The sequence below is a fragment of the Myxocyprinus asiaticus genome, chromosome 17 (genome assembly GCF_019703515.2).
Source record: "Myxocyprinus asiaticus isolate MX2 ecotype Aquarium Trade chromosome 17, UBuf_Myxa_2, whole genome shotgun sequence".
In the NCBI taxonomy this organism is placed as follows: Eukaryota; Metazoa; Chordata; class Actinopteri; order Cypriniformes; family Catostomidae; genus Myxocyprinus; species Myxocyprinus asiaticus.
In genome coordinates, this window is record NC_059360.1 from 25,004,877 (window position 1) to 25,021,024 (window position 16,148).

At 37.8% G+C, this 16,148-nt stretch overlaps 1 protein-coding gene across 2 annotated transcripts in view; it reads left to right on the forward strand.

The window, feature by feature from the left end:
• The window catches only part of esrrga (estrogen-related receptor gamma a), a 96,542-nt gene that overhangs the window by 40,880 nt on the left and 39,514 nt on the right, over window positions 1-16,148 (forward strand). For both annotated transcript variants that reach the window (XM_051723397.1, XM_051723398.1), the window contains one exon: window positions 14,629-14,739. In XM_051723397.1, the coding sequence (XP_051579357.1) occupies window positions 14,629-14,739 (111 nt within the window). The remainder of the gene's footprint in view (window positions 1-14,628; window positions 14,740-16,148) is intronic.

Below are 16,148 nucleotides of genomic sequence, written 5' to 3' on the forward strand. Positions count from 1 at the left end.
AAACTGACTAGAATTTATGAATATTACATGATGAAATATTAACTAATTTTAAAGGACATTTTTGGCAAAAAAATTAAAACTGACTAAAACAGAAAACTGTGTAAAAAAATTAACACAGCTGACATATTCATAAGTCTATCATTTTAAGCTCCCTGCACTCATAACTCTCAATCCATCAAAACAATTCTTCTAATGTGAACCCTTAACAAAATAATGACATATTTACTACCATATCTTTTTCTTTATGAGCACACAACAACATAATGCTGCATCTAATTAGCATGAGTGTCAGCATGTACAAAAGCAATTGTGTAATTTGCAGTAAAATAGGTCACAGGCTTTAAAACAAAGTATTATGAATGTATTTCTATCCAGAGTTTTGCTACAAGAAGGTGCATCACTATGCATCTGCTAATTTCTCATCCAAAAATAGTGTAGAAATGACCTGCTTAGTTTGATGCTGTGTATTAATCTATCAAAGATATCCCCACAGATCAGCCCATTGTGGTTAGACACTTTTTAATGTTGCTTACCATTTTTAGTAGACATTGTTTTCTGTGTGCTTGTTATTTGCCATTTAGCAGATGCTTTTTATCAAAAGTGAATTACAGCAGATTGATTATAAAGGATCGAACCAGCAGCTTGTAATATCAATTAAATCAGATACTTAACTATTATGCTACCAGTACTCCTAAAAGTTTCTATTCTCAAGATCTTAGTGTAGTAAAGCTATGTACACAACATACATTTTTGAACAAGGAAAAGCACCTCTCTCACTACTCTCTGCCGCACACACACTTACAAACGTGCGCACACAAACACACAAACAGGGAGTATTATCCTCCCTTTGTAACCCAGGCTGTCCAGGTACAGAGCTGTTAAAGCACTGATATGACTGACAGATGAAGTTTCTTTAGAGGAGTGTATTTCAGTGGGTCATACCCCTGTCACTCAGCCGTAAACCCACAGGATACTTAAAGTTCCTGTTTACGGCACCTAAATGTCTTGCCAAAGTGTTTGATAAAGTGAACATACACTATTCATTTTAGTTTGCCCATATTTGCCCAATGGCAAACCATGAAATTTATGTAGTTCAACCACAAAAAAGGGAAAAGAATCAGATGCTGGTTCTGTCATTTAAAGGGTTGAATGAACACACTGGGCACGGTGAAGCAGCAATTACCCACTCATCTCCCACTGACAAACCTAGAGCAACCGGCAGGCCTTCTGAAGCCCATCCCTCCTTCCTACAACACCATCAGTTTTCCCAACTGCCCCATATTAACCAGTGTGGCCCAGCCCCCAGCACCATCCTGTGCTCCAGCTCTCTCACCACAACTCTCCACTAATGCAATCACCCCCCATTAGACAGAGACGGCCACCATCACCCCCTCTGCCTTACAGCAGTGACACATACCATATCAATCTTACAGTTCCTGATAGACTATGACCTGCTGCAAAAATCTGTCTCTCCCGGTCATGTTAAAGGCTCATAAATGTTTACACATTTTTGAAGGGGAAAAGGTGCATTTTTAAAAAATCAATTTTCAAGTTTTAGTTTCAGCCCACTTTCTGGAAAGTTGGGTATATGGGGTGGGTTAAAAATATTTTTGTAAAAAAAAAAAAAAGAGTTAATATAGTCAGTCACATATATTGCTTATTTCATTACTGACCTATAAAATAGTTCAGAGTCATAAACATTTCGTATTTATTTTATGTCATACAATTTTAGTTGTTTAAATATTTTCAAAATCCTAAAATGCTCATTTTATTTTAAATTAGATTTTCAATCCCAGATTCTCAATGTGGAATCAGAATTTTGGAGCCCACTGTATAGCCGCTTTTCCACCACTGCGCACTCGCACTTGCTCACTTTCTTGTTGCGAAACATTGCCATTCTGTGCTAATCCAGGCCAGTTGGCACAGTTACGGTTTGTTTTTCCACTGTGGTGCTTGTTTTTCCACTGTGGTGCTTAAATGTACGTAACAAATACGTCGTTTGGCAACGGCGTGAGTGGTAAACATTGGAGCGAGTGCGAGTACTCTGTAAAAGCACAGGAAAGACATGCCCCATGTTGCTAAAAGGAAAGCAAAATGAAAAATGTGAGAGGTTTACCATCATTTGCTGAGGGGTTGTGCATGCCACGGGACACAAACACAGTAATAAAACGAACTATTATATGAGTTTTAATGAGTTGCTAGCGTAATCTACCTCCCTGAAGAAAAAGGCGTGTCGAAAAATAATGTACTATTGGCTACTACTTAAACCATCATCATAAAATTATGAAGATACACCAAACATACACTATTTTTATAAAATTGTATTAACTCCACCACAGCAAACTTTGCCAGCTACCTAGAAGCAAGTGAGTTACCTTGGCGTTGGCAAATTGACAATCGTGAGTCGCCATGTACTAAAGTTATTCCACCAGCACGATAGAGCACGGTTAAGCACGGTTAGCTAACTGTGCCGAGAAATCTGGGCAGAGAATGGTTTGTAATCATGTCGTGCCAAACTGTGCTCAAGTGGAGATCCTACTGGAACCATTCCTCAGTGTGCTCTGTACCATTTGGCCTGATGGTGGAAAGGTGGTTTATGTCGTAGCAATGTGTACCTGAGTGGTTTGTGGTTAAGGCAGTTAGTCACTTAGCATTACAGACTAGAAGACCTTTTAATTTTCATATATTTTACTGTTCAACACCTAAGGAATAATTTTGTCAACCACTTCCACCATCATTTACCCCTACTCAACGTATAACCACCTACATGTCCTCCACCCTCACGAGACACCCACTGTCTCTTATGATGATCTGTCAGAAGCCCTCCATGTGATCAGTGAGACCAAGGGGAGTGCTAGCACAGCAGGGAACAGCATTGCGTGTGAAAGTGTCTGAATGCAGCAGCGGAGGGCTTGGCCCGAGACACACGACTGATGAGACTTTAATTAGATCATTTAGAGGCGAGGAATTGTTCAGGCAGAGAGAGGCCTTGTTAATGCAGACATACAGCTCACTAAGTAGTTTTTTCCCCAGCACTGATTTTCCTCAGGTAATAACCAAGCCTACCTCACACAAACACGTCAGTGGAGACAGCTACCGTGAAAAACTGCCTTTAGAACTTGAATTCGCCCGAAAGACTTTGAGGATTTGGCACAAGCCTTTTACAGCATGTTGTCAATATGGTCTCCTGTGCGGTCTAAATTACAACACTTGAACATGTAGTTCACATTGACATATTGGTAAGAATCAGAGCTTTCATTAAGTGGGCTCCAGAGAAAGGGAGAGACTCTGAAATTGAAATGTAAAATGGCTTAGGATACACAGAGACTTTGCTGTAATGTTAGCTTTGTTGGAATTTAGCATCAGAAACAGATTAGAAATAATGGTAGTTAAGGAGTAACTTAACTATACTGTATATAGTTACACACAAATCACAGAGTAACACATATAAATGCATTCACAAGGGGCTTGTAAACATAGACATGACTGTACATGATTGGTGACATGTTATTAAAACATAAAGAATGTATTAGTGATTCTAAATATTGGTAACCTTGTCGATATTTGTGTTATTATTATTGGCCTGATAAGGTTTCAGAAGTACTAAACTAAGAGTTATAACTCTTTTTTAATCTGTACGTTATGTTTTTATGCATAATGGCACTTGCAGAATGCAAAATTCTAAATTGAGGGTTTAGTTTTATCACTTTCTTAAAACACATAAAGCTAAATAGTGCAGATTGTAATATCATCCACCATAAAAGTTATTGACCACAACAAAAACATAATTAGCAGCTATTATTTTGGCCAAAGGTCAAAGCATCCCTAAAATGTTTAAAAGAATGTAAAAAAGAGAGTGTCAGAGAAACTGTCCGAGATTTCGTAAGTGGACCCAAGAAAGCTGTGTTGAGACGTCAGGCATATAGAATGCAGTTGCCACAGCAGATCACAAATTATATTGTATTTTGACAGATTGTAGCCTTGCTTTACAAGTGCTGTTACATCTCATTTGTCACTGTTTGATCTGTAAGTGTGGCTACAGGAAAGGTAGGCCCTCCATCTTGCCAGCAATTTAATGGCTGGGAGATGGACGACAGCCGACAGCCACCTACCCACAAACCGCAGCGATGATCTGTTCTCATTTACTCCACCATCAGGCCAGACGAAGCCGTGAATCGCCTTCTTTTGATCCCACAACGCTGGCCACCCTTCCTTGGCCAATATCTCAACCCTACACACCCATGTGTTTGTAACACCTCATTCTGCTTATGCTTTTGCCCACAACTGGATGTCTGTTAGGATTAAACAGGGCCCTCAAATGTAAACACAGTTATGTTCCTCGATTTTGCAGCGATACAGTTGTCTCAAATATGCAACCATCTGCTAAAGCATGAAATACATTTACATTTATGCATTTAACAGAGGCTTTTATCCCAAGTCACCTTACAGTGCATGCAAGGTATGCATTTGTATCAGTTTGTGTGTTCCGTGGTAATTGAACCCGTAACCTTGGCTTTGTTAGTCCAATGCTCAACTAGTTGTGCTGAAGGCTAATGGCCAATTAATAATTATATATAATAAAATAATGATAATAATACATTTTTATTTGTATTCTTTTTATTTTTTTTAAATATTATTTCATAATAGTAGCTATAATATGTAATTATTGTTTTTATTTGTATTATTTGTATTTATCTATGTATTTTATTAATAATTTTTTTAGAAATAATAATGATTTATTATTTTATTTTAATTATATAATAATATTAGCTATAATTATTATTATTATTATTATTATTATTATTATAAGACCAATATCGTGATCATTCTAAAGGGTTGTAGGCGGTTGTTTTTTTTTTCTATCCCGGTCTAGAAAAAGACATGAGCCAAGGGGGGCATGTAGAGATGTTGAAAGAGTCTTACTCCATTGTGTGGTGTTAATTCGCTCTGCTCTGCTTGCTCCTGGGTGGACTGGAGGCCTGGGTAAATTCAGTTTGAACACAGCACATTGTCTAAACATATCGGCCTGCCAATCAGTCACCCCGAGCCCTGATAAGAGCCGTCTTGTATTATTGAATCAACATTAGGGCGGCTCTGCCGGCAGGAAGATAACACACGCTTATTTCTCTTTAAGTCTCGGCAGAAGAAAGGCGCTGTCCACATCCACCTCATATAACTGCCTCAATTACCATAAAAACCACTGCCGTGCCCAGCCGCACATGCCTCTGCTCTTCTGCTCTGAGTGTGTGTGTGTGTGTGTGTCTGTGTGTGTGTTTGTGTGTGTGTGTGAGAGAGAGAGAGAGAGAGAGAGAGAGAAAGATGAGGAAGAGGCTCATAAGATAGCTGTGTGTTTCCAATTATGAACTTCAACATTTCAATCATTTGGATGACATTTCATCAGCGCTCACCACCCCCCTAAAATTTCAGTGTTCTTTATACTGGGGATCCTGGATGAAAGATGGGGAATAATAAAATGCTGCTCTGTTCTGAACACCCATGATTCGATCACCAATAACAGCTTTACACACGTGACACCACCGTTCCATTCTCGGATTACTCTGTCTATATATATATATATATATATATATATATATATATATATATATATATATATATATATATATATATAGATTTATTTATTTTTTTGTCAAGTTTTGTTTTTCCTCTCACAAAGCAAGCACAGATATGTCAATTTGCTCCAGACACCGATCCCTCCCTCTCCAACATGTGTATGATCATTTGAAGTGAGAAATCCAATGGTGATCCGATCAAAAGTAATTCCAATATTGACAGTCAGCAATATTGTCCTTCCCCAAAATGATCACCGTTCATCACATTGTCTATTAAGTCAGTCGAGCATTTGGCAGGTTCAAAACAAAGCCCTGAAAGAGACGCAGCCAGCCACAACTAGAGTTTTTGTGCTGAAATATTGTGCAAAATTTGTCCACATCAGTCAATGCCCACTCACTAGCTTCAACCCACTGCAGTCTCAAGACTGAGGCAATTTTATTCCGCCTTACCTGCAGTTTGTTTCCAATAGACCTGTTCTCAGAGCTATCTCTCTTTCTCTCTCGCTCTTTCTCTTTTAAAGAAGTATTGAGAATGGACAGGGCATGACACAATAATTAAAGAAAGTAGATAGCTCAGTAATTCTCCCTAGCTTTGGAGCAGACAATGAGCAGGGCACCCCCTCTCTATCTCTTTATTTTCTCTATGCATCTCTCTATTATTCCGGCTTCAAAACGGCCTGTGTATGGAAAGGCAGCCAAGCACCGGACACATTTCATTAGGATCACCCACTACAGCTACTCTTTTAATATTTGAAGGCTCATTTGTTAAGTGGGAATGGTCTTTTTTTTTTTCTTCTTCCTTGAATTTTTCCCCTCGTTTTGTGGGCTTTGGAAATATAATTTTCAATTTTTATTTTTATTCATTTAGATTAAAATCATTAATCAGGACAAGAAGTGAGTACATTTTCTGGAAAATATATGAGCTTGTTTGGAAAGCTCTTTATCAAGTGAGATGTGAGTGTGGAGGGGTGGGTGGGTGGTATGAAGGAGAGTCTCAATAAGGTACTATAGGAGAGACCTTTCAGCTTAAAATGAGAAAGAGCAAGAAAGCGATATACTGTACCACATTAGTAAGCAGTTCATGGGATTATATTCATGCATATATCTATATCTCCAACCTCACTGTATGTATATTGTATGTAAATGATTTAGTACTAACAAGGTTGCTACACTCCATGCACATTATGCATATACAATAATAGATACAACCTGGTGTCCTTTAGTTATATTGTAAAGAGTGTATACAGTTCTTAGGAATATTGAGACTAAAACTGGATTTTAATTGCAGATTTAAATTTAGTTAATATAGGGACTGATTACTAAAATAATGATGAAAGAACCAATAAAACAAGAAGTATTTTGCATTTTAAATAATAAAGCTAATTTTTGACTGCATTAATTCAATATGTACTTTCAAAATAGAAATGATAATATTAAAAGGCAGTTTAACCTGTTTGGTATTTAAAATCAATGCATTTGGCATGTGTTAATGAGAATATTATTTAGCTATTCCAGCTATTGGTATAATCAAACAAGATCAAAGTGGTGTGAGGCATTTTTACAAGCAGCTCAAGTGCTCCAGTCATTCACATGTAACCTCTCTCACCTACAATCAGACCCTTTGCCAAGGCCTTTAGCTGCTTGTGAGAAAACATGCATTCATTTGATTCATTTCTGTCATGTGATTCCTGACAGTCTAGATAGAATGTGTCATTGATTCATGTCTGCTATCTAATCGAAACAAACTGCTAACACCCTTTATCCGAACACACAACGACACACACTAAACCTGGCTTGTTTATCAAGATGGTCACGTCTGTTTACTTGCCGGTGGTCAGCACATTTTCACAGGATGCAAATCCATGTCAAGGCCGAGCATAAGTGAAAAACCTTTCACCACACATTAAAAAATTCAAAGCGTCCGCTTCCGATATTCCGGAATTCAAAGTGCCACCTCCAATATTTAGATTTAGTAGCCGCCCAATCAAAAATGCAGAACATAATTCTGAGTTTGTTTGTTTTTTTATTTGAAAATGTGAACATTTCAAAGCGCAAGACAAAGGCTGTCAATATTTGCTCCTCGCTGTAATTATGTTATGGAGAAACTCTAGAGGAGGCGATTGTGCATGAGGGAGTTGGGGGGAATTTAACAGGCTTAAACATCAGAAAATCAAATAGAAATTCACATTTTATGCATGAATGGCACCACAGAGTGCAATTGTCCCACAGCTTAGTGACCAACATTTACAGCAGCAAAGAAAATAAATTCTCATTGGATTAGGAGGGAGATTCAGATGACAGTGTGTGTGTTTACCCCCTCTCTGCTTTGCCTGCACTCTTTCTCTCTCCCCCCTCTACCTCAGTGAAGATTTAATAATTCATTCCTGCAGATCTCAGGGGATCTGGAAACCAGCAGTCCTGTTGCTTGCCCATGTTCATTTGTCCGAGGCCCATTTGCATCCTGTGTAAACTCTGGCGATTGCGATTGTGCTTTGCTCTTTTTCTCAGAATGGGGCATCCTCAGCACTCAGGACACGCTTTGTTTTGCCCTCTGCTGTAGGTCACAGTTTGTTTCACATAAAAGCTCACAGCATTAATGGAATAGACTGGAGGATGTGTGCTTTGGCAGAAGAAGGAAGCTCACTGGTGGTTTGGCAAAAACAATTTGGTTCCCCTTGGATTTTGTTGAAATTATCCAGCAAGAACATGGGAATAAGGTTGAGTTATAGTACTCCTATTGTGATGTTTTTATTGCCTTGTTCCTAGAAGGTCTACTTTCTGAAAGAGAAAGACTTAAGGTGAACAATAAATGGAGTTTGGCAGCATAGCACATTTTGGTACAAGACTTCCCATGTTTGGTCCTAGATAGATAGATAGACAGACAGACAGACAGACAGACAGATAGACAGATAGATAGACAGTTAAGTGCAGTGCAGTGCCATGATAAGTAACCCAATTGAAGGCGCTATATCAGTAAAGGAATGTATTTATATACCACATTACAATGCTGTAGTAAATAAATCAAAACAGCATTCTTTCCTCCTCACGTTTGCCTTTGGACAGCGTTTCATATTCCTTCTAGACATACTGTTGATTGAAGATCTATTCTGGTATACAGTTGACCAGTTAGCTGGTTAAGTGTTTGTTCCTATATATATATATATATATATATATATATATATATATATATATATATATATATATATATATATATATACACATATATATTGCAGAGAGTAAGCTATACTGTTTTGATGCATGACACCTGTAAAAAGAGACAGAACTAATAGCACAAGTCTGGCATTCCTGTGAACAGTTAAGCCTTTGTTGAGTGGACATGGCATAGTGTTTATATGTGTCAGCTGCAGGAAATTTGGCTGCCATATTTATCTCCAATGCTCTTCAGTCTTTGCCAAAACAACAGAGTCTCCATCTTTAGACAGTCTGCACGCATGCTGTTGACTACTAGACAAGAATAGGTGTAATATAACGATGTCAGTTTGAGACATTTGCTCTGTTCCAAAACCAAGTGAGCTGCCTATGAAGGCAGAATTTAAAGGCATCATAGAGTGCCATTTGTGCAACAGAAGCTAAGGCTGTTCCAAAAGCCGTCAGAATTATGCTGCCTAATATACCTAGCATCGTATGTATCCTTAACAGAGAAGGAAATTCTATGAGCACTTTGAAAAGTTCATTGAGAAGAATGCAAAATATGCAAATAAATCAAGCGAAATGTTGATTGTAGATTTTTTGTGTGGCACGTGGAGTTGCTGTCTAGAACATTCCTTATCATTCACTTGTGAAGATTCCTTAGAAAGCAGCTGCCTACACTGCAAAATAATTATTTTATTAATCAGTATCTTTGCCTTCTTTTTCCAGTAAAAAATATCTAAACATCCTTAAAACAAGATGAATGTACATTTGTAAAATTGTGTAAAATATGGCGATACAGTATGTTCTCTGAAAACAAGGCTTAATATCTTACACATTTTTCCTTCTCAAGAAAATGTATCTTGTTTTCTGTATGTTTAGATATTTTTACTGGAAACCAAGACAAAAATAGTTTTTTATTTTATTTTATTAATTAATTTATTTATTTATTTTTCTGTGTATGCAGGTAATAGGTATGTTTTTGAAACAGCTTTTGTTTTAGTCTTATTTTATACATATGTAACATCGATGTCTGCCTTTCCATCACACTTTTTTCCTATCTTTCCATACTTGCATTAACTCTCATGTCAGCAGAGAGAGTGATTCCCCTAATGTCAGAATTCTCTGGCCACATCTGATTAATTAGTCCTTTTTAAAGTGGCACACATTGCTGCTAGGCTGATTGTTTCTCTCACACTTCCCTGTAAATTTCTGCAGACGCCTTGCAGGATTCCACGTAACCTATGAAATTCAAAACAAGCCTTGTAAGAAGTTTACGGTCATCTGTGGGTTTGAATAAAATGTGGGGGGATGGTGTGGAGATGATGCTTGGATAATTTAAAACAAGGGGGAAAAAAATCCCACCAAAACTAGTCAATATGTCATTTTAATTAAAACAGTAAAGTCTTATAATCTACTGGGGATTTACAACAGTGTGCATTAATTTTTTGGTCTCCATTTTTCCGATTTCTCTTGTTTTTGTCTGCTTGCATGAAATGTGATGCATTTGGCATGGCATGAAGGGCTGTAAAATCATTTCATGTCCACTTAGTGATAATGTATGAAACTAATCAAAAGCTACATTTCAAGCCATGCAAATCATATTATTTTTGATCTTTTAGCAATAGCAATACTGCTGTCAGATTTTTTTATTTTTATAAAACAATTAAAAAAGAGGAAACTAGCATAAAATCAAATTACACATATCTGCCACATAGAATCAAAAACATTTTTCCATCATTTTCAAGCAATCTATTCTTCAGTTATTAAGTTCAGAGACAAGTTCATCCTACTTCCCCATTACTTTTATAAAGAAATCCACAAACACTGGATGGTATAAAGGATTTGGTCTATGTTGAGACTGTAATATCAGAGTGTTTTTTGCGGTGTGCATCCTGTGAAGCAATGTTATTCATCAAGATCACTCCACACAGGCCCATAGATACGCCATCAAACAAACAATCGGCAGCTCTTTGTATCTGCGCCTGTGTGAAACCCGAACCAGTGGCACACCATGTGCAGCCAGGCGCCTGCTTGCTTTACAGTCATGTGGCAATAGAAGGTCTATCAGCAGTCAGATCACAATTATGACCCTGTATGATGGTGTGAAGCCACACTTGCTGAATGTGGAGGGTAGTGATCACCCCTGGGTCGGCATCGCATAACCACATCTTAATCTTAACCATATAAGAGAATCCACAAAGCTTGCTGCAAATCAGTAACAAAGGGTAACTGATTCCAGTGTTGTTTGTTTTGGAATGTGTAAATCCTTGATCGATCCTCCTTCAGCAATACCCCCAGCATAGAGGGCATCTTTCAGGGTTGGTGCTGCATTAATTCCTTGCACTATTTTTAAAACATCCTGAGCTCTTCGATGTTTAGTGCCTTGATGAGGAGCTTGGACATGACCGTTGTATATTTGCGTGTGTACATCAGAGTTTTGCGCCATTTAGAATTGATTAGAGAATGCTTTTTAAATTTGAATTTAATTTGAATTTGAGTTCAGATTGAATTGAGGTACGGAAGCAAACAGGATGCAGAACTGTCATTTGAATGTAAGGAAGTAGAATTAAAATGGAATGAAATAAAAAGAAATTCAAAGAATGTAATTTAAGATGTCCCTAAACTGGGAATTTTGTGTCATATACACTCCGTGCCCTGTATTCAGTGAGAGAAATCTGATTAGTCCAATAAAAGAGCCATATATCTGTCTTGCGTTAACCTGCATGGCAGATGCAGGTTTGGTGCTTGTAAGAGATACAAGATGCCGCTGCAGGTGATGCTATTACAAGCATGTCTGTGGCAGCAGTGTTGCAGTGAATTAGCCCAATAAACCCTGCAGTCCAGGCACCCAGGCTGGGAGGCAGGAACTGGTTTCTGCGGGGCCTTGTTAAGATGAGAGGCTGTCAACATGTGAGCATCTTGTGTTGTTGTATATTTGGGGTGCTGGCATCGAGCAGACTATGCCAGCAATGTGACATCGTTTTAAGACCTTTGTCTCTTCTCGTGTAAAATGAAGCCTGTGGGATTTGTGTACTTGTGTGTGTGTTGCGGGAGTGGGGGGGGGGGGGGTGTTCCTTCGTGGAACTATGAGCAAACAGGGTCACTAATCTTCTTTTGTCCTGCAGTACAATGCCACATAGTCAACAACTAGCCAGGGCAAAGTTAAATTAACACCCATTATCACTCTGTTCCAAAATAAGCCTGTGTTTTGGGCAATTACAGCACAATATTAATCTACAGACAGAGATTTTAATTTGGCTATGGTCACTTTTAGCATGGGCGTAACCTAGGGTGAAGAATTAACCAGGGCTTAAATGCACACAAAAGTGACCAAAATTCTAAATTTGATGGCAAAAAAGCCTGTAATAAATTCCTCTGTTTTTTTTATTGATAACATCTAAAGGATTTCTTAAAATCTAGGCTTAGTTAATTATTCTAACTATTCAGATGTATAATTTATTTTCAATGAAAATATTTTAAAAACATGGCCCTGAAAATCAATTCCAGGAGACAAATATTACCCCTTAATTAGTGCTGTCAGTTGATAATTTTTTTTAATCGTGATTAAATTGAGTAATTTTTCATTGTTAATCGCGATTAATCGCAGATTTTGCAAGTGCTGAAATTTGACTCTAAATATAATTATTTTCCTGTCAAAATGCATTTATTTATTTCTTAGGAAAGAAAACAAAAAAAAAAATGTAACAATAAAATGCTTTATTAAAATTTTTCCAAACAAAGCATTCCAAAGATATAGATAGATATATATAAAGATATAAATTCACCAAAATAGCACTAATTCAAGTAACATTAAACGTTTCCCAAAGTCTAAGTGGGAGTTTGACTTATTGAAAGAACTAGTCCTCACATATGTTGCATATTCATTGCAGTGAGGATTAAATCTCTTAAACTCTCATCATCCACAATATTTATCAGCAGGCAGACTGTGGCTATCTGCTTTGTTAAAGCAATTGTGAAGTTGCGTTCATAATTCGTGCCAGGGCATCAATGCCAGCATCTAGCACCACTTTGAACGTCACATGAAAAGCGCTTGCAGACAAAAACATCTCATTCTGATTTTTGGTGATAGTTAAGAATTGAGATGCTTCTGTGGTAATACTTGTTTTCTGTCGCAAGTTCCATCTAGACTTGTTTTGTACAACAAATAACGTTAAGAGCTCATTTCACCGTCACTTTATCTCTGATGCTGAATCACTGCTGTATATGTTTGTTGTGTGTGCGAAAGTGTAATGACTCCGAGCGGACACTTCGCAAAGGTTCCACCTTTCCAACCAGTGTTTATGCTGCTTTATGCTGTATTAATGGTAAATGCATTAATATTGATTAAGAAAAATTAACGCGTTAATCTTTTTAAATTAATCAAATGCGTTAACGTGCTAACTTTTACAGCTCTACCCTTAATATAAATGTTAATTTTTGACCCTGATATAACAGAATATGTGTTTACCAATTAGATTTGAGGACTAGATGTAAAGAAATTTACAAACGACCATTAAAAAACCAATGTTGATCGAACATTGACCTGAATATTGTCAGGAATTTATCCCCTTAAATATCTATGGTGGTTACAGCCCTGCTATTTAGTTACACTCTAACAGTCGAGATGCAATGTAAGCAGAATAGGTAAACCCTGAACCAAGTGCTTTAAAATCTCTGTGAGTGATCCTGAAAATGAGAAAGGTGCATCTCATTGTTAAATTATTCAGAAAATGTCAGGCCCTGAAAGCCCAATGGAGGTGCAAATTGAGCGCCATTCAGATAAACGAGAATTCCAGTGTTTTAATTGTAAAACGAGGGCCATCCCAATGGGACTTCATGTCCATTCCGCTCCTCTCCCGTATGCAACATGAAACAGGTCCTAGGCCACCTTTAAGTGGTTTCCACGGAAACCGCCCATCCCCTGGAGAGCTTTGCATAATTAAATTAAGGCTCTTTTGTACGTCAATTAATTAAAAGCAGGGACAGGTCTTTAAGGCTCTGCACTCATCAGAATCGGGGGTTGGGATGGATGGATTCAGAATGTTTTCACAACCGCCATGCCTTAATAAATTACCCACCCATCACACTATATTGGTGCTCTTTGTGCACTGAAAATATCAACGTAAGATATGAATACATGAAATCAAAATTTACTTTATTTACTTTATTAATGCATGTTCTTGGTCTTATTGTGAAGAATTCATTGGTGCATGTTATTCCAAGTATACATATTTTGCAAAACTTGCTTTGCCTCTAAAACAACTTGTCTTTTCTATTTATGTCACTAAATAGCCAAATAGCAAATTAGTCATAATTTTAGCAAATTTACATTCTGGTCCAGCTCAATTTTAGTATGTAACACCCACTTTTCCAATCATGTCCCGCCCCTCATTTTTTCACTTTGAATATCTTGTTTCAGTCAAAAATACACTCGGAAATAAAAAAAGTACCCAACAGGAATTCAAATTGACTTTAAAGAAACAATGATGTGCTTGACAGGAATACTTGAGCTCCCATACACTGAGGCATGAGTGTTAACCAAGACTTTTGAGGATGTGTCCCTCTGCTGTGTTATTTTGTTGTGAGCTGACTGCTCTAAAGAGTCGCGCATACACGCGGGCAATCACACACACGCAGTGAGCAGGAGATGGGCAGGTGCGTGTCCTGATGTCACATGGAGAGAGCTAGCATGCCCCTGTCTGTCAGCAGCTGGTCATCTCCTGTCCACATCCCTGAAATGGCCACTGACAGTTGCCGTGCAGTTTATGACGAGCTGAGGGCTCACGGCAGCCCACTCCTCTCTCTGTGCTTTTAAAGTGGCCGAGCTCTGCTTGCAGGTTATGACTTCTTCTGTTTATGTGGAAAGTAAATGTTTTCTTTTCCTTGTTTCATCTTTTTGCACCAGGGGTTCGACTGGACCGTGTCCGTGGTGGCAGACAGAAGTATAAACGCCGGATAGATGCAGAGAACAGTCCCTACTTGAACCCTCAGCTGGCTTTGCCGCCCAAAAAACCATGTAAGCCCACATATGAACTGCACTTTTTTTGCACACTGCAAAGACTATATTCTTAATGAGTATCTTTGTCTTGTTTTCCAGTAAAAATACCTAAACATCCATAAAACAAGATAAGTTTAACTGATAAGCAAAACTGTGTATGATACCAAGACGCTGGACTGTAAGTGTACTTTGTCTTGTGACACATATAGAATTTGTTTTGCTTGATTTAAAAAAAAAAAAAAAGTGAAACACGTGCTTATGAGGTAAATGCAGTTTGTTTTAAGGATGTATATTTGGATATTTTTACTCCAAAACAAGACGAAAATACTCTGTAAGAGTATGATTGTTTTTCAATGTAGGTCATATTCATTCATATCGGGATTAAATCATCTGATATGTTTCTCTTTGCTCCAAGGAAATATTTTTTGTTGTTTCCCAGGTTGCAGTGACATGGGCCCAACACAAATACACACAAAAAACACTTAGAAATACAATCTTAAAGGAATAGTTCACCCAAAAATGTAAAATCTCTCATTTATTTACCCCTGTGCCATCCCAGATGTGAATGACTTTGTTTCTTCAGCAGAACACAAACGAATATTTTTGGAAGAATATTTCAGCTCTGTAGGTCTATAAAATGTGAATGGATGCCAAATTTCTGAAGCTCAAAAAGCACATATAGCCATCATAAAAGTAATCCATACGACTCCAGTGGATTAATTAATGTCTTCTGAAGTGAAACGCTAGGTGTGTGTAAAGAATAGATCAATATTTAAAATATACCTAAAAATTCACGACTGTCGAGGTCACGCAGCCTTTCACGTGACGTAAGCGTGTTGGCAAGTTCACACGAGAACTGACACGTGAAATAAGAAAAAATAAGGAAGTGCAGTGTTGGTTATAACAGAGGAGCAAAATATTCATACATAGATGCCTCATTCGGCTGGTTTGGATATGTCAGCTGCGATGCCATCTTGGAGTGGCCAACAAGGAGAGCTGTTTGAAACGGTTTGAATGCAAGTGAATGGAGGAGATGCCTCAGACCGAGCTCCTTGGTCAGATCGCTGCATGAAGTGCTTTTGTGTGGAAACAGTATGCGGTCCATAGGAACAGCTGCTAATAAGGTCTCTACGTATGAATATCAATGCAGAGGAGGCTTTCGCGTTTATGTCATATGAGAGGCAGTTTGAACTCCACCTTATCAATGAACTGGCTGGAAGCGAACATTTTTAGAAAAGGAAAAAACGTTTTAAAAATGTATCTATTTCTTAAACACACCTAGCGTTTCGCTTCAGAAGACATTATTTAATCCACTGGAGTCGTATGGATTACTTTTATGGTGGCTATATGTGCTTTTTGGAGCTTCAGAAATTTGGCAGCCATTCACTTGCATTTTATGGTCATACAGAGTTGAAATATTCTTCAAA